The sequence below is a fragment of the Mytilus trossulus genome, unplaced genomic scaffold, assembly GCF_036588685.1.
Source record: "Mytilus trossulus isolate FHL-02 unplaced genomic scaffold, PNRI_Mtr1.1.1.hap1 h1tg000138l__unscaffolded, whole genome shotgun sequence".
Classification (NCBI taxonomy): Eukaryota; Metazoa; Mollusca; class Bivalvia; order Mytilida; family Mytilidae; genus Mytilus; species Mytilus trossulus.
Window position 1 is genome coordinate 11,730 of NW_026963302.1, and position 25,053 is coordinate 36,782.

Consider the following 25,053-nt stretch of genomic DNA (forward strand, 5'->3'; position numbering starts at 1 on the left):
TCCCCGAGGGTATCACAAGCCCAGTAGTCAGCAAATTTACTGTTTACAAATTTTAGATTTTTTTAAATACTAACTAAAGGCTTTTCTACCTTAGGCATAGATTACCTTAGCTGTATTTAGCAAAACTTTTAGGAATTTTGGTCCTCAATGCTCTTCAACGTCGTACTTTATTTGGTCTTTTAAACTTTTTGGATTCGAGCGTCACTGATGAGTCGTTTGAAGTCGAAACGTGCGTCTGGCGTATATACTAAACTTAGTCCTTTGATCTATGATGAGTTTAATTATATAAACGCCAGACGTGCGTTTAGTCTTCAAAAGACTCATCTGTGACGCTAGAATCCAAAATGTTTAAAATATCAAATAAAGTACGAAGTTGAAGAGCATTGAGGACCAAAATTCCTAAAAGTTTTGCCAAATACAGCTAAGGTAATCTAATTATGCATAAGGTAGAAAAGCCTTAGTATTTCAAAAATTAAAAGTAAGTTTTGTTAACAGTTAATTTATAAATATGAACAATTCAGTGATGATTCAAGTCAACACAGAAGTGCTGACTACTGGGCTGGTGATACCCTCTGGGAATTAAAACTCCACTCTTTAAATTGCCTTTATACATTATTACTTTTACTGTTTTAAATGGTTTGTGTTTGGTAATGTCCGTTTGACGAGACTCAGTACTTATACATCTCGTCAATGTGTTATTGTGTTATGTTAATTTTTGTATTCATGTCTTTCTTTTTTGCTAATGTGCTTTTCCATTTTTTTATTTTTTTTGTTGAAATATTTGTTTGTTTTTATAGTGATTAAAATTATAAAATCATTGACTGCTGTACCCTTATATCTGATATTTGGACCTATTACATGTATCTATATTTGTTTTGTTCACACATCGTTGTCAACATAATGGAATTTGATGTGACTGTCATACAAGTGAGAGGAATAGCTAGCTTTAAAACCAGGATTTGATACATCATTTTCTGATTAAGAACATGCTTGTCCTACGTTAGGGATAGTATCCACTTGTTTGATGTTTAAGCTTTTGATTTTGCCATTTGCTTATGGAATTTCCGTCAAGAATTTCCTCGAAGTTCGACTTTTTGTAATTTTCTTTTTTCAGTACATTTGACGTTAAATTATCATACAAATTAGCCAATGAAATACTACAAGGAGGAGTAAGATGTGTTATGATAATTGTGTACTCTTGACAGGAGAAAGAAACGCTACGCGCTGAGTACAGCTGTTTACGGTTGTTCTAAGCTAACTAGAACAGAAAATAAAAAAATAAAAAAATAATAAAACTACAAACAAACCACATTTAATTCAAGCACAACTACTAATGACAAAAAGACAAATACAAAAACAACATTAACCACTCGACATACTCGACCGCTCGCCTGGAACATGAAACTCTTGACTATTTTTTCTTTCGCATTGTAGACACACTTTCTTGCCCAAAGATTCGACATAACATGGACAGTGATTTGGAGACATATCACTCTCTATGTCATCCAGCTGTAAAAAATAAAAATGGTATTCTACAAATATAGTATGTCTATTTCATTTCTTTTTAGTGCTTAAAACAAATTAAAAGATCGGACAAGGACGTTTTGTACAAATGTATTCTTAATAATTAAGAAGATACTACACATGTTCAACAACATTTTAAAGAAGATAAAAAGAAGTGTGATTCATTTTAAATATAATTTTATACATTCATTAAACAGTTTCTGAAACATTTACTCTTTAACTTAACTATAGTATTTCCATTTTGAACTCTTGGTTTAATAGTTCCATGTGAGCACGCAGCAACCCTCTATCAAAGATATCATGATAGGAAATACAAGTCCAGGGATAACGTTTCAATTTGGAGATACATACTCCGTATGCAGGCGCTGCTTGAATGTTGTTACATAGAAATGAAAGGTTCACAATTGGGAAGCTGAAAACATACCTTTTTTCGTAAAGTTTTGGTTTCAACCGAACCTCATTGTCAATTTCTAAATGTATGTCAATATATGATGCAGACTTAACTGTATCTGTTGTATCCTTTATCTATATAGCTAGTTCGATTGGATAGATGCGTTAAACAAAGTCACCTAAATATTGAATTATTTAGTGACAGAACGTCATCTATATAGCGGAAAGTACAGTTAAGGTGTATGGCTAACTTCTTGGCTTTCTTCCTTGGAAGTATTGTAAGAAGTTAGCCTCATAAGAATAAGAAACAAGTCGGCAAGAAGAGGGGCATAATAAGTTCCCTTTGTAAGTCCTCCCCAAGTAAAAAATATGTTTTAAATAAGGAAATTAAGCATGTTAAGTAATACAAAGTTAGAAAATGAGGAATTGGAAAAATTGTATAACAATAAAATATATAAATGTATAATTTGATGAAAGTAATTGATCTCTCAGAATATGAAAAAAATAACTGGATTCAAGTTTAAAAAAGAAATAAGATCTTAGAACTATGCAATATATATGCTTTACCTTTTATTTGATATATATGCTATACCTCTTGTTTCATATATTTCTCTTTTGCCTAGACACATTGTTATTTGGCATAAACTTGATTGGTTTAAACGACGATTAAGGTTTGAACTGGTGTCCATGACACATCTCAATTTATTCGTATTTTTGTGTCAGAAATGTCGCCCTTGCACACAGGCCATTTTTGAAACTCACTCAGGCACGGCATACGATAAAGTTTTGATCAAACGGTGATTGTTTTCCGAAATATATGCATAATAAGCTATTTTCACCTAAACGCTTCAATTGCATGTAATACAAAATATACCTTCATATGCTACTTTTAGAGATTAATGTGTCGGAATTTTTAAAAATTAATCAAAATGAAATTGGCCATTTGTTTTAGGTCTGTGGTAGTGTTATAAAGCAAGTTTGTGGGTTTACATACATTGTATTTGATGGCTTTTGACGTTCCTGATGAAAGTAAATTCCGAAAAGAGCTTCTGACGCATGAAAGTTGTAATGTCATTGTATTTTATCATACCTGACAAATATATTGCGGGGTTTTTTTTTATCGTCAAACCATTGAAATTAGTTGAATTCATATAAAAACAAGAATATGTCCCCAGTACACGGATGCCCCATCCGCCCTATCATTTTCTATGTTCAGTGGACCGTGAAAATCTCTAATTTGGCAATAAAATTAGAAAGAACATATCATAGGGAACATGTGTATGAAGTTTTAAGTTGATTGGACTTAAACTTCATCAAAAACTACCACCACCAAAAACTTTAACCTGAAGCGGTACAGATGGTCAAACGGACGGACGCAAAGACCAGAAAACATAATGCTCATATATAAATGAGGCATACAATTATCGTCAAACCACTGTTAGTTGAATTCATATAAATGTTGTAACAGAGGGACGAAAAATACCAAATGGACAGTCAAACTCATAAATCTAAAACAAACTGACAACGCCATGGCTAAAAATGTAAAGTGGTTTACGCACCTCGAAAAAATAGACACCTTTTGGTAGACGCTTCACCACAACCATTGACTACAATGAAAAATAAGTTAAATCTCTCGACAAGAATAAACATATTACAGTGGTCATCGGGTAAAAACCATAATAATTATATTGCAAAATAATATGGTATGCTAAATCGTGTTTGTACGTTTGTTGGTTTTTAAGTGTTCCACGTTTCTCGCTTTTTGTATAGATTAGACCTTTGGTTTTCCTGTTTGAATGGTTTTACACTAGTCGTTTTGGAGCCTTTATTATAATAGCTTGCTGCTCGACGTGAGCCAAGGTTCCGTGTTGAATACTGCACTTTGACCTATACTGGTTTACTTTTACATATTGTGACATGGCTGGGGAGTTGTCTGATGGGCACCCAAAACACATCTTCTTATTCATATTTCTTAACACTTTAAAAAGCGGTGCAGAAACTTGTAAGAAAGGTTCAAACAGAAAGCAAGAAGATGTGTTCGCAAAGAAGATGGGAATAAAGAAAACGAATCTTGTATGAAGGACAAAGAAAAAGAAGAGGAGGGATGACAGAGAACATGACCAAACAATGAAAAAAATATTTCTCCCAAATCCGCCATCTCATAGATAATAGGCAAACAGTTACAAAAATGTACAAGTAGAACTAATTCCAATTAGTTTATAAATTATGATCTATTTCGTCGATTAAATAATGAAATGGTTTATATTTTCATCTGACCTGACTCATTCTTTGCGTAATACATAGAGCATTTATAGATCTGAAACAAATAGATGTTAGACACGACGAACGACACATATGGGGCAGCATCTGCCTACCTTTCCGGTGAATCTAAAGAAAACCCCTAGGTTCTTTTTTTGGTGAGTTCGTATTGGTAGTTCTGTTGTGTTTTTGAAACTGTTGTTTGCCTATTGGTTTTTTTTTCATATGGCGTTGTCAGTTTGTCATCGACATTTGCGAGAGCATCTCAAAACCCGTTTTATTTTTATTAATCTGAATACTGTGGGGATATTTTGTAAAATAATTAAATTGGAATTTCTAATACAAAGGTTCGACTGGTCCATTTCAATCTTTTGTTTTGTATTTTCAAGTTTTTTTACAAGGAAGGCAACCTGAATATTACACTTTGTTAATAAAAACTGAATATATACTGGCGACGGGAGACAGCAAAAATATAGTTTTGTCCAAAACTTACATTTTTTTCGATCAAAGGGGTGGCGTGCAAACTAAAAGATATATATGTAAAGTAAAAACTTACTCCTTGGACACGTTTTGAATAGACAAGTTTACCATTCTTTCTGTACAGACTGAAATTCATGGAACTTATATGCTGTAGACCAAAGACAACTTTAATACTGTTTCCAGATATATTTAAAAACGAAAGACCTTTCCACTGCACATCTAGAAAAAACAGTGAGAAATAGGAAGAAATTAAACAATCTTAATGTTTTAAAATAAATAAATGATTTTAAATGTGCACATTTAATACATGTACATCATTGAGTGGAGGCGAAGACGCTAACAAAAACAAAAGTTTTAAAATAAATAAATGATTATTAGGCAATTAAAGCACTGGATTTTTAAATGTGCATATTTAATACATAATTGAGTAGAGGCGAAGACGCTAACAAAAACAATGAAATAAAATTATTAGTATGGGATGAGGGATATATATAGTGACCACGTGACGTCCTGTCTGTGTTTTTGGTTCATGTTTTCTTTTTATCGATCTAATACGTTAAGCCTTTTCCAACTAAGTGTTTTAGTTTGTTCGTATGTTGTGCTGTTACACCACTGTCCCATGTTAAGGGAGGGAAACTTAGAAACTTGTTTAACCCCGCCACATTCTGTAGAAGCCTGTCCAAAATCAGGAGACTGAAGTTCAGTGTTTGACGTTGGTTCATGTCTGTCATATTTGTTTTACATACATTGTTTTGTTATGAATAGTCCAAAAGTTTTACCAATTCAATTGTTTCATAATTTTTCATAACGGTGCCTCTTGCTGTCGACTGTACAGTATGGTTTATTTCTAATTGTTTGAGGACATATGGTTGCCTTTAATTGTTAACATCTACTTCAATTTAACTCTTGTGGATAGTTGTCTCGTTGACAATCATACCACATCTCGACTTTTTGTGTCGCTTAAAACTAGATAACAGTTTATCTTAACTCCACGTTCGTTCTTGATTTCATGTTATAAATACTTCACTGTCTTCTGTCGTACGTTTGGTTGTCACTGTTTTTGCACGCATGTAATTGGATATGTCTTCTCATAGTGGGACATTTTTGAGAAGCATTTGCTTTTAGAGTTTCAGACAATCATAATACCAATAAAAATAAAAATAAGAATGGAATGGTGTACATCATTGTCATTTTTTCTTAATGTCACTAAGAAAACCGAGTTTACGAGACATGATGCTGAACTTTTGTCTGAAGAATGGGATGTACCAAGTAATAAAATGCAAATCAGAAACCATTTTGTATTTACTTACACTTTATTGAGCCAATTTCTACAAGTGGATAGACATATACTGACAGCGCAGGCGTATTCTTGATATTATCTGGCAAGTGCGTTTTTAAATTCATCTGAAATTTCAGAAACAAGCAGTCTTTGTTTAGAGACAAAAGGGCAAACCTCGAGAGAAAATAAACGTTAAAGTTTTAGAACTGGCGAAAAGTGCCAATTTGGAAACGATACGAAATATTACTTACCCGGATTGACCTTAAAAACATATTCCCACTCCTTTTCAAAGTTTAAAGATGCAAAATAAAAATTGTGAAAATCTTTATAAGGATTCTATTATAATATCATTTTTACATTCTGATTCATTTATTTTGTTTGTTCGTAATTTTAATGGTGATACATTTTTCATATGCAGATGACTGAAAAAACTATATTTTGTTTATTATATTTCATTTTGGCATTTTGGTCCAATAGAAGGGTTAATATATTGCTAGTATTTGTTTCACAATACTTACTAAATTATTATGAGTATTATTCAACAAAACAAGCTTGCAGCCTTCTGAATTAGTTTCCCAGTCAGTAAACCATACCTTGAAACCTGTCAAATTGCTTTTATCTGGGACAAAAGAAAGATTATATTAACTTTAATAACTATTATAAAAAAAAAGTCATTAACAAATAACCCATCTCAACCACTGAAAACGAAGCAATTCGAAGACGATTTCTATTTCATTCATATCAATTTTTACCTATTTTTCAAATTCAGATACGTCAATTTAAAGAAGTCAGATTTCCGCGGAAAGTCTCTTACTCTAGGGCCGTTTGATAAATGATCTTCGATCTAAATGAAAATATGCAAAATGATCACCGCGTAAGCTTCATGTCTCATTATCAGAACCATTCTCGTTTTTTACGATATTTTGTCGTATCTCTAAATTTAGAGTCCAATATAAGGGAGCTGGGACAAAACTAGATCAATTTAATATATACTATGCTTTAAAAAAAAAAATCATCAATGACACCATGGTTATAACTTTATGCGAAAGACTCATCAGCCCTTGATGCTACAATCAAAAAGGTTTAGATGTGAACTAGGTGGCATTTATGAGTAAGAACACAAACTAGTCTGTAGTGAACCTTCCTTCTGTATGCATTCTTTCACATAGTAAGTTACAAATCTGGTACAAAGCAAACCAGATAATTATGATTTGATTGTCCTGAAAATGTCTAGTCATATAATAAAATACTGTATACATACGTTGCGTTTGAAAATATAATTGAAAAATACATAAATTTGAATAAGTAATAAATTAGCAAATGCTCTATAGGACTCGATTATAAGTGCCTCTATCCACTATTTTAAACAAATACTAACGACAAAAAATCGTTGAGATACGGGTGGTAAGAGAACATGCGTATTTATTCAGAAAATCAACTTTTAACGGAAGTTCTAAACGCGGTGTATCAGAACCTTTGCGATCGTTTTGTTTGTATATACATATACATATAAAATAAATATTTTACCTTGAATTGGGTAAGACCAGGTTACAGAATGGTTTATGATTTGTATCTTATTACTTGGTACATCCCATTTAGGAGGCAAATCTTCAGCGTTGTATCTCATAAATTCGGTTTCCATACAATCTAAATACATAATTATGTTTTAACTATACTATACACATGTAATATACAAACAAAAAGCATGTAAATACACATTTCTCTATTTTATGTTTACTGTTGAACAGAAAGCAAAACGAATTAATAGTTATCATTATCAAATGAATAATGCTTGTTGTCTTATAATGAATACTCATTTAAAATGATTTCGAAGTGGATATTAGTTGATGTTTATGTTACAGTAAATAGGTGAAATTAGGAATTACATGTAATTTCTAAAATTTAGGAATTACATGTAATTCCTTATGCACTTAGTAAATACACGTAATTCCTAAAATGGCCCAGCTATTACCAGTAATTACTAATTTTAAAATGAATTTTTACACCTATTTACTAACTGTTAAAATAATGTTGTAATATATGATATCTTTATTTGCAAAACATACAAAAACCAATTTTGGTTGTGGCAAATACATTGACAAACAAACATAATGAAACATAATGAAAACTCGACAATATTATAAGAAATATGATAAAAACAGTTACTGTTCTCCTTTCCTCAGTTCTAATATATGGTCAGCTGATCCAAAGTTATGTTAATACTAACCAGAAAATTAGCGAGTACTCTCAAAAAGAGATCAGCCTAAAATGTATCTTTTTGTTATAGGTGCATTAGCTACGAGATATAAAAAAAAAAATATGATTTTGTTTTTGTTAAATCATAATGAAAATGATATTCATTTATAGCAGTAAATCTGGTTCTATTTTGTTAAAAAAGCTAAGGAACATGGTTAAAGAGTTGTGCACTTGCATGTTAGTGATTGGACCTCATTGAATACATATTCATGTCAACTTCAATTCAACCCCTGCTGGATATATGTAACCGATGTATTCAGCTAATAAAAAGATCTAATAAATGCTTTAAAAACTTTTAACTGCAGAGTGTATGTGTTTATTAACTGAAAAAATAGTCAATTTATAAGTTATATACGCAAAAAGGACTTAATATTACTTCTGAATCGATTATCTTATGATCATAAATAAGCTTCTGTCTAAGTTTGGAAGAAATCCAGGATATTTTAAAAATGTTGTTAAAATTTTAAAAACTTTAACACAGTGTGAATGTAGTGTTTACTGGCATAAAAACTAAGTTTTACAAATTTTACTTCTTGAAATTTATTTTATTATCACGAAAAAGCTTCTGTTCTAGTTTGGTAGAAATCAAGGAATTTTGGAAAGTTATCAAAATTTACAAAAACTTTAACCTCAGAGTGAACATTTGTTGACACCTATGACGACGGAATGTAGGTTGATTCGCTATGTCTCACTTTGAGACAAAAGTCACAGGCTTGACAAAAAGGAAAAGTATGTCAACATTGAAAGTAAAACAAAAGGGATATATACCATTTAGTAGACTAATTCAATCCACAAAAAGATAATTCTTATACAGCTAAAAACAATGATAAAATTTTATTGCAGGTATATAAGCTTAAATTTGGAGGTCTTGAAAAAATCATAAAAAAGAGAAATACAGAAATATAAAATGTGACTCTTAACTCCATCAATGTGTATAAATATGTTTGGGAATAATGTCAGCTTCGTCGCAAATGTCTGACAAAAGAAGTCGTAGTTAAACCTATTTTGTAAAAGGAATTTAACTCATGTCATTGGGCACGTTGATAGGCAACCTATGTCTGATAGAGATTTTGATTTAACAAAATTAAGAGATTTTAAGAATTACCAAGATCATTTAACCAAATTTGGCATAGTCAAATGTCTATCATCATAAAGAGCTGACGAAGTTCAAATAAATTTCTCAGAAAGATATTTTCAATTTTGGCTTGTCATTGCCTTGCATGCTGAAAATAAATTTTAGGGAGTTTCAAAACTTAGAAAAGAATCACTTTCCAGTTTCAATTCACAAACACTGAAAAGGATACACTTTTGATTTGCCTTATATTCCTTAGACCTTAAGTAAGTCCTGAAATTTCCTACCCTTTATCTTCTTATTTGGTATATTTTTTAAAAATTATGTCTTTAATTTAAAATCAAAAATATCAAGTTAGTAAATAGCTGTAAAATTGACAAAAAAAAATCAGTTAATACCAGACTAATCACTGAAACAACTAGTAAATACATGTAATTACTAAATTGGCTGGTAATTACAGGTATTTACTGAAATGTTTAGTAATTACGTGTAATTCCTAATTTCACCTATTTACTGTAACATATATATACATTGTAGAAACTGAAACTAAAGTATCAAGTTGTCGATATATGCGGTTTCGCCACCGTGCTTGCTATTGGTTTATGATACTAGTAGTCCGTAAATACGTGTCGTACTACATGTAAACTGTTATGAGTCGCCATCGTACTTGCTATTGATTTATGATACTAGTAGTCCGTAAATACGTGTCGTACTACATGTAAACTGTTATGAGTCGCCATCGTACTTGCTATTGGTTTATGGTACTAGTAGTCCGTAAATACGTGTCGTACTACATGTAAACTGTTATGAGTCGCCATCGTACTTGCTATTGGTTTATGGTACTAGTAGTCCGTTAATACGTGTCGTACTACATGTAAACTGTTATGAGTCGCCATCGTACTTGCTATTGATTTATGATACTAGTAGTCCGTTAATACGTGTCGTACTACATGTAAACTGTTATGAGTCGCCATCGTACTTGCTATTGATTTATGATACTAGTAGTCCGTTAATACGTGTCGTACTACATGTAAACTGTTATGAGTCGCCATCGTATTTGCTATTGGTTTATGATACTAGTAGTCCGTTAATACGTGTCGTACCACATGTAAACTGTTATGAGTCGCCACCGTACTTGCCATTGGTTTATGATACTAGTAGTCTGTAAATACGTGTCGTACTACATGTAAACTGTTATGAGTCGCCATCGTACTTGCTATTGATTTATGATACTAGTAGTCTGTAAATACGTGTCGTACTATACATGTAAACTGTTATGAGTCGCCATCGTACTTGCTATTGGTTTATGATACTAGTAGTCCGTAAATACGTGTCGTACTAAATGTAAACTGTTATGAGTCGCCATCGTACTTGCCATTGGTTTATGATACTAGTAGTCTGTAAATACGTGTCGTACTACATGTAAACTGTTATGAGTCGCCATCGTACTTGCTATTGGTTTATGATACTAGTAGTCCGTAAATACGTGTCGTACTAAATGTAAACTGTTATGAGTCGCCATCGTACTTGCCATTGGTTTATGATACTAGTAGTCTGTAAATACGTGTCGTACTACATGTAAACTGTTATGAGTCGCCATCGTACTTGCTATTGATTTATGATACTAGTAGTCTGTAAATACGTGTCGTACTATACATGTAAACTGTTATGAGTCGCCATCGTACTTGCTATTGGTTTATGGTACTAGTAGTCCGTTAATACGTGTCGTACTACATGTAAACTGTTATGAGTCGCCACCGTACTTGCTATTGGTTTATGGTACTAGTAGTCCGTTAATACGTGTCGTACCACATGTAAACTGTTATGAGTCGCCATCGTACTTGCTATTGGTGTATGATACTAGTAGTCCGTTAATACGTGTCGTACCACATGTAAACTGTTATGAGTCGCCATCGTACTTGCTATTGGTTTATGGTACTAGTAGTCCGTTAATACGTGTCGTACTACATGTAAACTGTTATGAGTCGCCATCGTACTTGCTATTGGTGTATGGTACTAGTAGTCCGTTAATACGTGTCGTACTACATGTAAACTGTTATGAGTCGCCATCGTACTTGCTATTGGTTTATGGTACTAGTAGTCCGTTAATACGTGTCGTACTACATGTAAACTGTTATGAGTCGCCATCGTACTTGCTATTGGTGTATGATACTAGTAGTCCGTTAATACGTGTCGTACCACATGTAAACTGTTATGAGTCGCCATCGTACTTGCTATTGATTTATGATACTAGTAGTCCGTTAATACGTGTCGTACCACATGTAAACTGTTATGAGTCGCCATCGTACTTGCTATTGGTTTATGGTACTAGTAGTCCGTTAATACGTGTCGTACTACATGTAAACTGTTATGAGTCGCCATCGTACTTGCTATTGGTGTATGGTACTAGTAGTCCGTAAGGGAACATATATTTATTCTAGTGAGCTTCCTCCAGGCATGCTTGGAGGATGCTCCGAGCATTTTATAGAAGCTAATATCGTTAATGCACCATTACACTCCCATTAATGTCAATCACATAGAAGAGTTTATAGTTAAGAGCTTGTATGAGCTTTTTGTGAGCCTTTTGTACGCCTGTTATAATAAAGTTTACTATGTTGCCCTAGAAAATTAATCAATTGACCCAACAAAAGATACATTAAAACTTGAGGTCAAACAGTTTAGGGACATTTCATCAACATGAGATGGAAAAGCTCTAATATAACTAAAACATATTTATATAAAGCCGATAAAAATAACACAACAGTGGAATAAATAATATCGATTACATCCAAACAGTAACAAGTCACCTTAACAGTTATAATTACATGACAATAAATATTAACGGTGTTGTCAAATCTATAAAACATATTGTTTAAAACTATATAGGAAAAAAGAGATTCATAAACTTATACTTTTTGGAAGAATGATAACGAATCAAAACATAAACACATGTACCTTCTTCCAAAAATTCATGAAATCAATCTAGAAATAATTAATGAGGCATTTAGAACTGGTCAAATAGGTAGCAACATAAACATTTATTACTGACCAATCATCCGTAAGTGTAACTCTACCACGAGACGCATTGAAAGATTACTGGATCTAATTCTAAAACTATTATTGAAGAGTCATCACTTTTACAATTAAGATACAAAAGACTTCATTTATAAATAGAGTCGCACAAGGTCAAGAAAGAATGCAATTTGTTTGCCTATGATGTAGCGTCAATGTTCACAAATATGAAGATTAATAACTAAGAAGAAACAGTTATCAATGCATTTTCATCAGTAGACAAACAAGAATATGCTTTAAAAATTTCAAACAAACACAATAAACGGCATTTGTAAAGTTAAGAAACAATGAACTTGAATTAACTTGACAGTTATATAAACAAATTATTGGAGCGCCTTTCGGTGGTATAATTTTTCCGACATTCAGATTTACATCTGTCTGTCCTACTAAAAATATCTTAGATAAGTTCCAATGGATAGAAAACCTCAAATTATACTGTCAATACCAAGACGACAATTTTATGTTCTTCACAGGCACATTAAAACAGATTGAAGATTTCTTTAACACAGCGAACACCATTGACCCTCTGCTTAAAATCACATTTGAAGTGTCTAGATTTAGAATGACCTATTTAGAATTTACCGACGTGCACAAAGGTGAAAGATTCCATAATAATAACTTACTTTTTGTTAAATCGAATATACAAAAACGCAAAACGTATCAATATTTACCAATCACTAGAGCCCATCATACACACACATTAAAAAGTATTACAGTGTGTTACTATATATGTCATATTAGAAATAACTAGAACACACCCGTGATATAGCGGGTCCGTGACTGAATTAAAGTATATAACTATGCGCAAGCCTTATTTTTGTATTACATGTAGTATTGTCATCTGATAAAGTCATGCCGATATTAAGATGCACAGTTTTCTCTGCTGTCAAATCTTTCTGTTTTAACCCGTCGAATCAATTATTGGTAATATTAATTATTTGGAAAACAAAAGGTCCTGGAATGGAGTATTTTTTAATCAACAGCAATGATCTAGTCTTAGTTATAAATAAATTTGAATACATAAAAATAAGTATTCGTATTGTTATCTTAGAAAGTCTTACTGATTAAAATACTACAATAGGTTACAATTTGACAATTTAGTAATTTCAACCCCGTCATTATGACTCGTGTATATAGCATATTAATAATGAATACACCGTTTTGTGGTGTGCCTTTTAGATGCGGAACGTACAGATAAGGTAATTGGTATCGGTATCGGACACGACCCGGAACTTTTTAATTATTGGCAATATTAATTACGTGGAAAACAAACTGGCCTGGAGTGGTGTAATTTTTAATCTACACCTTTGTACTATATTAGTTATATATAAAGTTGAATTTTTTTATTCGTCTTTTTCACGTGATGACGGCTGACAGATTGGACCTCGTAATTTTAGTGTTATAGATAGTCACATCGCTGAATTATATAAACATATAATATTCAAATATTGATACGTTTCGTGTCTTCTTTTTTTTGATTGAACATCAAGTATGTTATTATTATTGAATCTTTCACCTCTGTACACTTCGGTAAATAAATAGGTGAAGCTAAATCTAGACACCTCAAATGTGATTTTAAGCAGAGGGACAATGTTGTTCGCTGTGTTAAAGAAATCTTCAACCTGTTTTAATGTGCCTGTGAAGTACATAAAACTGTCGTCTTTGTATTGGCAGTGGAATTTGATGTTTTCTATCCATTGGAACTTAATATCTAAGATATTTTTAATAGACCAGACAGATGTAAATCATAAACCACCAATAGGCGCTCGTATTATTTGTTTGTATAAATGCCCATTGAATTCCAGTTCAATGTTTCTTAACTCTACAAATGCCGTTTATTCTGTTTATTTTAAATTTTTAAAGTATATTCTAGTTTGTCAACTGATGAAAATGCATTGAAAACTGTTACATAATAGACAATGAGAATGCATTCTAAATGTACCTTGTGCGAATTTATTTTCTAAATGAAGTCTTTGGTATCTTGAATGTAAAAGTGACGACTCTTCAATAATAGTTTTAGAATTAGATCCAGTAATCTTTCAATGCGTCTCGTGGAAGAGTTACATTTATGGATGATTGGTTGGTAAGAAATGTTTATGTTGCTAACTATTTGACCAGTTCTAAATGCCTCATTAATTTTTTCTAGATTGACTTTATGAATTTTCGGAAGAAGGTACATGTGTTTATGTTTTGATTCGTTATCGTTCTTCCAAAAAATATAGGTTTTTGAATCTATTTCTTTTTTCCTATATAGTTTTTCAACAATATTTTTTATAGATTTGACAACAACATTTTTATTTTCAAGTAATTATAACTGTTAAGGTGACTTGTTTCTGGTTTGATGTAATTCAATTTTTACAACCACTGTTGTGTTATTATGATCGGCTTTATATAAATATGTTTTAGTTATATAAGAGCTTTTCGTTCTCATGTTGATGAAATGTCCCTAAACTGTTTAACCTCAAGTTTTGATGTATCTATTTTTGTGTCAATTAACTAATTTTCTAGGGCAACTTAGTAAAACTTTATTAATTCAGGCGTACAAAAGGCTCACAAAAAGCTCACACAAGCTCTTTACTATTACTATTATACTTGATTGACATTAATGGGAATGTAATGGTGTATTAATGATATTAGCTTCTCTAAAATACTCGGAGCATCCTCCAAGCATGCCTGGAGGAAGCTCACTAGAATAAATATATGTTCCCTAAATACGTGTCGTACTACATGTAAACTGTTATGAGTCGCCATCGTACTTGCTATTGGTTTATGGTACTAGTAGTCCGTTAATACGTGTCGTACTACATGTAAACTGTTATGAGTCGCCATCGTACTTGCTATTGGTTTATGATACTAGTAGTCCGTAAATACGTGTCGTACTACATGTAGACTGTTATGATTCGCCATCGTACTTGCTATTGGTGTATGATACTAGCGTTCCGTAAATACGTGTCGTACTACATGTAACAGAAAATCAATACTGGATTTTCAAAATGTCTTTACTTTTTTCCATCATGATCATATATTTTTGTTTTTGTTTTGTTTTGTTTTTGTTTGTACGTATGTTTTTGTTTATCATTTTCTTCTTCTTTTTTTTTGTTGTTGCATGATTTTTGTTATTTTCGGGATTTCAATCCGTACTTGTAAGCCGGTCTGAAAATTTAAATATCGAATCATGCATTTGCAGGATGCAGTTTTTTTCTGTCTTGTTAACTATTGTACTAAAAGAACCAAACATACCTATATCGTACTCTGTAAAACTCGATTCAGTTTGACTGACTTGATCCTAAAAGTGTTTTATGTCATATTTATGAAGTCATCACAACAAATCAAAGAAGAAAAACAAACTATCTAGCCTTGGTTCACATTACTTTAAATGCATTTTATATAACATATATATGCAGTAACAAAACAAACTTCTAAAATGCTGTTATTGTAAGATGTAATTTATCATAATATTTGATGTGATGTACACAAAGGCATTAACTTTTGTTTGGTTTATTAAGATGTTTTATGCTTACATTTTATCAAGGACTCGTATATTTAAAAATGCAATTCCTTGATTTTATATACACAAACAAAATATAAAAAAAAAATGAAAATTATATAAAAAAAATTATTTGAATTACCTGAGTAACATGTTCATTTCCAATTTGTCTGCCTGCCACTCGAACGTACACGGTGAGCATGTGAAATACCCCAAGAAACAGAATACGCGTTTCAATTGACATAGTTGATTTTGAATGAAATCAGTGCGCTAAACAGTTTATATACACAAATGGGATGGACAAAACTTTTATGATGAATAAATCCTGGAGATTTAAATTACAGAATGTGATTTGAATTCTTTTTCATATACTAGTTTTACGCAAAATAATGACGCGCTTTCTGTGGCAGTTATAAATCTCCAAATGACGAATTTTACCATACTGTCACGTTTTTCATATTTATAAAATAATCATTACATGTTATTTACAAAATCCTTCAGTAAATTAATTTACGTAAAGGCTTTGTCAATTTTGAACCCGTTACAAAGGTATGAGGAAAATGTATATCATTTGTTTACATAATGATAGTAAAATCAAATATTTCCATATTGTCTTTCCGGACCTGGCGTCATTACTGAACTTTAACAACATTTTTTTTTGTCGAATCAGATTCTTGTTGACTTATAGTTTTTTCTTAGAGTACACGAAGTTCAGACGAAGTTGAACGTGTACACCAGTGAATCCGGGTGTGTATACATCGGTGAATGTTTAGGCTTTTCGACTAATACAAGAGTTGGTTAATCGTTGTATAACTTTTGATGCATTCGTGTTTACCTCCTGGTCTGAGGACACCGTTATTTAAGAATAATTGATGCAAGCTATACTTTATTGTAGTTTTAACATGGGTAGGCATTATTTTCGTGATTTTTTTGCCCGAGCACATTGTTCCTATCATTTTTAACTTGAGAAGTAAGAAGATATATCATTGATATGCTGCTGGAAGATCTTGTTGAAACTTGGGATTTTTACCTCCTAATTATCAATTGAGCCAAACGGAGCTAGTTGAAAATTGATGTATTTCCTTGCTGAACATTTTTTTAAAGGTTTAATGGGAAGCATAGGGGTTGGGTCGGGGTGGGTGTGGATGGGTAGGGGTTGTGATGTAATAAGTTATTCCGCATCTCTAGGTCATACTGAAATGAAAGTTATTAATATAAAGACATATTAAAAATTTGATACCTGACTGCAAGATATTATCTAGAACCTTTAAAAGAGGGTCTGGATGGGGGGTCTGTTATTCATGCAGTTTAATTTTCACCCCTTTTTTCTCTAATCTTTAAGAAATTAACCCCTTTTTTCTCTAATCTTCAAAACATTGACCCCTTTTTTCTCTAATCTTCTTTTTTTGCCAATTATTCTCTAATCTTCCTTTTTTAAGGGCATTATTCATCCAAACCTTCTTGAAACGATCTGAAATATATGCTCAATCACGAGATTTACGATCAATCATGTAAAGAGAGGGTGGGGGTTCGGAGGGGTCCTGACCTCGTAATCCCAGGCTTAGAAACACGAAATCCCGAGGTCCAGAATTTAGAGAAATTCAAATCCCGACATCCCGAAATTCGAAAAAAGAATTCCCGGATCCCGAAATGATCAATCCCGAAATCTCGAGCTTAAAAACAACCGATCCTGGAGTCCCGTTAAGATCCATCCCCCTTCTGTAAAGGAAACAACTATTAGTATTGTCAGTGTAAAATCTGCAAAATTCCCAATTATCATCCACACTTTATGTCCAATAAACAAACAAAAGATGGTCGACCATGACTTACATGAATGAAACGTTGAAATGAAGATTAAATAAAATTGAGAAAGGAAATGGGGAATGTGTCAAAGCGACAACAACAAGTTAAAGCATGGAAATATGATGACATACACACTTTTATAGACTATATGACATATGAATGAATCAAGTGACTGCAATCGACACTTCTGTTGAATAATCAAGAATAATGATTTAGCGTATTTATCAAACCACAGGCGCTTCGGTATATGGATACATTTATTTTTTGTTGTTTATTAAAATATTCAATTTTCTATATTTATAATGCATATCTATCACTTCTGTGCATGTCTCACCTAGTTTCGAGTGATTTAACCGACTAAGTGAAAATACCAAATTTTACTATCCATACTAAGAAACAAATTTGGTATTTTCACTTAGTCGTTTAAATCACTCGAAACTATGTAAGACATGCACAGAAATGATGGATATGCATTATAAAATCCTGAATCGGGCAAGGATTTGTATTCAAATCCTTGAATCAGGTAATAAAAATTTGAAACTCTCCTTTCCATTTAAAAAAAACAAAATCAAAGCCCCCCTTTTCCCACTAGTATTCCACTAACCCCCTTCAGGTTATTAATGATCAATCACTTATCGTTTCCATCTCAATATTTCAAGTAAAATACATAATAGACAGATTTTATATTTTAACGTGTACATATGGTTATCATGAAAATATGTCAATGCAATAAAAGCCAAACAAAAGGATTGTAACTTGAGAGATAATACAAATCACTTTAGAATGGAAAAATGTTCATTTTTTTCTCTTTTGATCGTTCATGTGATATGGCTTGGTGGCGGTGCTCCTTGGACTAGCGTAGGATATCACTAAGAACAGAAGACCGTAAACTAAATTCAACCGGATAAATCCGGAAAATCAAGTCGTCCGGAACTTGTTTATAAACATGGACTACCTCCCCTGAGCAGTACTGAGCCCGCAGTCCACAGAAGTTTTGACAACTTGAACTTCCAAACAATGAAACACACTGACAAAGGGGAGAATTGGCTTGCTTAAAAACCCTCCATAAAGCTATGACTTCGTTCCTTTTCATTATAAAGGTCCCTGTCGAGGAGGCGAAGCACAAATCCAAGGAGACCGAAAAGAAAGGTTCTATCTATCGCTATATGTATATATGAAACCAATGGCAAATCAGAAAAATAACATGGAAGACATTTTTTATAACCCGGTCGAGCTCATATAGGCAGATCTATATAACAATCTGGCAGGGGGAGGGGGGCACTTGCTATATAATAAGGGGTAGGGATGAGCAGCTGGAATAGGTCACTTTTTCATGCTCTATGTCTGATGGGGGATAGGACCTTTATCAGGACTCCGGGAATGGGTGTTTTTAAGCTCAGGATTTCGGGATCCAGGAATCCATTTTTCGGATTTTGGGACGTCAGGATTTACTTTATTTAAATCGGAACCTCGGGATTTCCTTTTGCAAAGTCTGGGATTTCAGGATCAGGACCCCCTCCTATCCCCCCCCATGTCTATGATTTATGAAAAGGGTGCGGAATTCAAATTAAATATATCAACAGGTTGATATTATCACTTGCTCTATTATATCATAGGTATCTGAAACTAATCAGATGTCCATTTATTTTTGATCCGGTTAGACCACAGTCGTAAATGCATCAATTGTTGGTCAAACCAATTAAATTCTATTTATTCTGATGTAGTATTTACACTGATCAGTGATGCCACAGTGTCAGATAGATGCAATAAATCCAACTATTTTGACATTTTCACGTTATTAACTTTCAAGGGTTTGTATACATAAAACATCATAACAATTATTTAAAGAAATTCCATTGTTAAGAGGGAACGGCAATGAAACTTTTTTTTTATCAGTTTTTAATTAATATTTTAACATGTTAAAATCAGTGAAGGTGTTACTCTCTGGGGGATATTACATTTATCTGTAATACCATCTATTTTAATTTGTTTTCTGGAATGCCTTTCCACAGGCGTCTCAGAAAAAAATAGCTTTGCAAGACGCATTATTTGGACTAACCTAGTCCAGATATATTTATGATAGGGCACTACACAGTTAATCAGGTCAGGAATAACCACCAATTGGTGGATTATACCTCCATGAACTCAATTGACGTATTATCCATCAAATTGACATATTATTCTTTATGTTTTCAAAGCAAATTATTCTACCAAAATGGAGCATTGTTTTCTTAAAACCATATTATGGTACATTTGTATGTAAACATGTTAAACATTCCTAGTTTAGTATAGTGACATAACATATTGCATTTAATCAATAATTGTATTTGCAGTTTCTTGTATTGTTTTGTCTGTCAATAGACATCAATGCTGTCTCCAGTCATGTGATTATGATTACAACTCCACAAGTGAATGAGCTCTTTCATACTGATTTTCATTATTAAAAGTCAATCATGGTCAATGCAATAGTACAGATGTTTCAACAAAATAATTGTTGTACACCTGCATTGTCAAGAGTTGCAGCAGGCTTTGACAAAACTGAAACTTTTGGAGGACTCAATAATGGTCATAAAAGAGGTTGTAAATTGTCAAAATGCTCCTACATCTCACACTAGCATTTTATTACAAAAAAAAATTGCATTATACGTCAATTTGTTGATTAAACATCAATTGAGGTATAATCCTCCAATTGGTGGTTATTCCTAATCTGTTAGTTTGGTCAGAAGCGTCTTTTTACTACAGAACACTGCAAAATACCACAGAACACTCAAAACATGCAAAATATACCACAAACTATTCATACCTATAAAATTTCTAGCAAAAATGATCAGCATTTAGTTTAGGCCCATTGGTCCGACAACCCATAAGTTTGAAAACCTTTAAGTCTGACAACCCCAAAATCTTACAACCTATTCTTCCAACCTTTAGCAGTAGTTATTGTGTGGTATCAGGTAATAAATAGTAGACCAATCAGCCTGGAAACATGTTCACCCCAGCTACACAATGTACAAGCCTGTCCACAAATATTTGATATTTGAATGATATATACATGTATGCCTCTTGTGTGAGTTCAAATTTAATTTAATAATATTAACATGATGAGGGTTTGACGAAGTGAAAAACTTTAACCTTTTTAAGCCTAATCATGATCCTTGCTAATGTTAACTACCAGGCTACAAAAAAAGTTCCTTTATTACTAAAATATGGAATAGACTAAAATCAAATTCTTCTCCTGATACTACTACCAGTTGATCATAAAAACCTAATGTTCAAGTTTCTTTATCATCAATATCAAAGAAGACTTTAAAAAGTTATTGATGTCTAAATTTTCTTTATAAAATGGTAATCAGGTAATGGACAGGATAAAGCTTTACTCATGTTGCTCATGAATGCAAAGTATTTCTTTATTTGAAACAATGATAAATTCTGCACAATTTTTTGAAAAGTGCAAATTTTACAAAGACTTATAGGAGGAAATTAATTCAATGGTGGTATTACTCCTGAAAGTTAAACAGTTATTCATCCATTTTTGGTCCATCCATCAAATTCATGACTATAATACTATTTATTACAGGTAAGAAAGAAGTTCAAACTGACGATCAAAAGAAAGATGCAGTACAAAATGGTGATATAAAGAGGGATGGAGTGCTAACTGACGATCTGAAGAAGGATGAAGTGCTAACCGATGATCTTAAGAAGGATGAAGTCACAAATGAGAGGGAAGAGACCGAAGATAAAGAAACTTCTGATCAAAAAGAGGATAAAATTACCTCAGATGCCATAGATGAAACAAAAAATACAAATAAAACTTCTGATGATAAAAATGAACCGAACAAGACTGAAAAAGTGGTTGTGCAGCAGTCATCAGCAACAACATTGGATGAATGGGATTTTGGTGAAGATGATCCTGTAAAAGACTGTGAGACAGCAGATGAAGTCCCTATCAATAAAGAAGAAAATAAACCTATTGGCACAGATGAGGTCCCTAACGAAAAAGAAGAAAATAAACTTATTGACCCAGATAAAAAGTCTCCATTGTTTTTTGAACAAATAAAAGGAGCTTATTCTGCGATTAAAGACATGGTAATTCCAAAAAAGGATGATTCTTTTTCAGAAGAAGGTAGTATTGTCGATGAAAAATCTAACTTATTGGTGGAAAGTTGCGAAACATCAGAAAAATTAGTTGTAGATAGAAAAGATTCTGAGCCAAGATTTTTTGAAGTTGAGCCAGTTGATGAAAAAAAAGAAATAATACCAAAATTGGACGAGAGTGAAATAGAAAATTTATTACCTTTATTGGAAGAGAGTAAAAAATCAGAAATGAAACCTTTTTTGGAAGAGAGTGAAAAATCAGGGGATCCAAAAGAATCTCCTAAAAAATCATTTGCCGTTACAGCAGTTGAAGCTCCAAAGCCGGAAACTGAAAGCAAAGAAAAAGAACCAATTCCAACAGAGAATTTCTATGTATCAACAGACAAAAAGAATGCAATCAGTCTACCAGAGATTAAATCTTCACTCTTGCTTGGTATACCAGAAAGTAAATCATCAGCCAGTCTACAAGAAGAAAACTCGACTGCAAGTCTTCCAAATAAAGGAGCAACAATAAGTCTTGGAAATATTGAAAACTTACATAAAAAGGTTCAGTTTTTGTCACAAGTTTCAGCTACTGATGAAGAAGATCTTCATCCATTCATTGAACCAACAACTATTCTAGAGGTATAATATTTCAATTCTTTATTTTTTCTTGGAATGAAAATTGCACCAAACATAAAAAAGAAGATGTGGAATGATTGGTCAATCAAGTTTCATTCTGACAAAAAAATGTTAACAGCCCCTTTTGTATAAGACTTAGGTTTCTATAAATAATTAATTCTAGTGATGCTTTTTAGCCTTTTTTGAACAAGGGAGATATTTGTTAAGGTGACTGAATCTTGTGTCAAAAATTCAAAAAGACAGAACTGACATGACTGACACTAACTATAGAAAAGATATGGTATGATTGCCAATGAGACAACTCTCCACAAGAGACCAAAATGATATAGAAATAAACAACTATAGGTCACCATACGTCCTTCAACAATGAGCAAAGCTCATCCCGCATAGTCAGCTACAAAAGACCTCGAAATGACAATGTTACTTCCAACTATGTTAATTTTTCTGTAATTATTGGTTTTTGTGTTTGTTGATCTAATTTTAAAAGTCTTAAAAGAATTATTTAACGCAAATTATGCTTGTTCTTAGGGAAATTGTATTCAAACATTTTTTAACTATCTTTCTAGGATACAGAAGCTATATTAGATGATTTTGGAATTGAGAATTATGTTGTGTCAAAAACAGCTACTGGAAAATTTTATCAGGTACATGTTCTTCATGCCAAAGGTTTATCTACAGCACTTAGCAGAAATTTGGTCACAAAAACTTATGGTCATGTGATACAGAAAAGATCTCGTTTTGATTTTACTTTGAATTTTTGACTTTAAATCAATTTGATCTGTACAGTTGATGTATGCAAAGAAAAATATACCTTCAAGAATCTAGAAATTTCAGTTTTCCTTTTTATTAAACACATTTTTCCAAACTTTTCTGAAGAAAAAATTTCAAAAAGAAATAGAAACTTTCAACCTGGGTTTTTGCAAAGTGTTACTTAATTTATTGGCATATGACATATAAGTCTGTACAAAAAATATTGAATGATATAAAAAAATTGTTAAATCATAAAATTATTGTTTATAAAAATCTATACACAATTTTCTTGCCACTACAATGTACATATATACATGTATAAGCATACAGACAAAAAGTACTGTTGATTCTTTTCTTGCAATTCTGTTATACTCTGGATTGATTATTATTTGTTAGACATTCATTTTCCTGAAATTTTTGAATACAGATGAACCATGTATGAATTTCAATGTTAAACAAATTACAAAAATTCTTGAGATTAAATTTATACAGCAATCAGTATTACAACAAAACCAAGCATGCTGAAAGTGGTGTAAAATACTTACAATCAAATTCAAGAAAACTATTTGATGATGTTTATTGTTAGTGATTTCTACAGGAATTTGGGATGCTTTTCATTAGCAATGTTATGAAAAAAAACATGATAACTCTATATCCATTATTTGAATTGAATAAATATGCAATTCTAAAGCATGTTAAGTGTGCATTTATGATATTTGAGAAAGTATTTCCTTTACTGTACAGATGTTTAAGTGTTTGACCAATGTTTAATTGAAATTATTTATTTATATTTCCTTGTCATTGCTTGTAGATACTATTTATAGATGAAGGAGGAGAAAAGTGTGAAATGATACTGAATAAATTGGTAGATCAAGGTATTGGGAAAATGGATAATACTTCTGTAGGGTAAGTCTCCTGAAGAAATGGAAAGTACTTCTGTAGGGTAAGTCTTCAGAAGAAATGGAAAGTACTTCTGTAGGGTAAGTCTTCAGAAGAAATGGATAATACTTCTGTAGGGTAAGTCTTCAGGAGAAATGGAAAGTACTTCTGTAGGGTAAGTCTTCAGGAGAAATGGAAAGTACTTCTGTAGGGTAAGTCTTCAGAAGATATGGAAAGTACTTCTGTAGGGTAAGTCTTCAGGAGAAATGGAAAGAACTTCTGTGGGGTAAGTCTTCAGAAGAAATGGATAATACTTCTGTAGGGAATGTCTTCAGAAGAAATGGATAATACTTCTGTAGGGTAAGTCTTCAGAAGAAATGGAAAGTACTTCTGTAGGGTAATTCTTCATGAGAAATAGAAAGTACTTCTGTAGGGTAAGTCTTCAGAAGAAATGGATAATACTTCTGTAGGGTAAGTCTTCAGGAGAAATGGAAAGTACTTCTGTAGGTTAAGTCTTCAGGAGAAATGGAAAGTACTTCTGTAGGGTAAGTCTTCAGAAGATATGGATAATACTTCTGTAGGGAATGTCTTCAGAAGAAATGGATAATACTTCTGTAGGGTAAGTCTTCAGAAGAAATGGAAAGTACTTCTGTAGGGTAATTCTTCATGAGAAATAGAAAGTACTTCTGTAGGGTAAGTCTTCAGAAGAAATGGATAATACTTCTGTAGGGTAAGTCTTCAGGAGAAATGGAAAGTACTTCTGTAGGGTAAGTCTTCAGGAGAAATGGAAAGTACTTCTGTAGGGTAAGTCTTCAGAAGATATGGATAATACTTCTGTAGGGAATGTCTTCAGAAGAAATGGATAATACTTCTGTAGGGTAAGTCTTCAGAAGAAATGGAAAGTACTTCTGCTAAGGTAATTCTTCATGAGAAATAGAAAGTACTTCTGTAGGGTAAGTCTTCAGAAGAAATGGATAATACTTCTGTAGGGTAAGTCTTCAGGAGAAATGGAAAGTACTTCTGTAGGTTAAGTCTTCAGGAGAAATGGAAAGTACTTCTGTAGGGTAAGTCTTCAGAAGATATGGAAAG

The 25,053-nt window shown here is 32.5% G+C and overlaps 2 protein-coding genes across 2 annotated transcripts in view; one reads left to right on the plus strand and one right to left on the minus strand.

The window, feature by feature from the left end:
• Positions 1-1,362: 1,362 nt before the first annotated feature.
• LOC134700409 (uncharacterized) lies at positions 1,363-16,272 on the minus strand. Its single transcript, XM_063561807.1, has 8 exons — positions 15,962-16,272; positions 15,573-15,618; positions 7,460-7,579; positions 6,451-6,551; positions 5,964-6,057; positions 4,730-4,872; positions 3,474-3,521; positions 1,363-1,509 (listed from the first exon to the last, which is right to left on the minus strand). The coding sequence occupies exons 1-8, from the start codon at positions 16,061-16,063 to the stop codon at positions 1,363-1,365; spliced, it is 801 nt and encodes a 266-aa protein (XP_063417877.1). The 5' UTR covers positions 16,064-16,272.
• Positions 16,273-18,579: 2,307 nt separating this feature from the next.
• Positions 18,580-25,053, plus strand: part of LOC134700347 (uncharacterized) — a 48,302-nt gene continuing 41,828 nt past the window's right edge. Inside the window, exons 1-4 of the mRNA XM_063561704.1 lie at positions 18,580-18,771; positions 21,197-22,338; positions 22,902-22,979; positions 23,897-23,991. Coding sequence (XP_063417774.1) covers positions 18,696-18,771; positions 21,197-22,338; positions 22,902-22,979; positions 23,897-23,991 — 1,391 coding nt within the window. The 5' untranslated portion in view covers positions 18,580-18,695. The remainder of the gene's footprint in view (positions 18,772-21,196; positions 22,339-22,901; positions 22,980-23,896; positions 23,992-25,053) is intronic.

Bases quoted from the DNA above. Each gene is read 5' to 3' on its own strand.
- LOC134700409 (XM_063561807.1), bottom strand. From the start codon at position 16,063: ATGTCAATTGAAACGCGTATTCTGTTTCTTGGGGTATTTCACATGCTC. The intron at 7,580-15,572 runs GTATGTTTGGTT...TTATGTATTTAG, and splicing joins TTTTACAGAGTACGATATAG to ATTGTATGGAAACCGAATTT. The intron at 1,510-3,473 runs GTGCGTAAACCA...TATTTTTTACAG, and splicing joins AAGGTGTCTATTTTTTCGAG to CTGGATGACATAGAGAGTGA.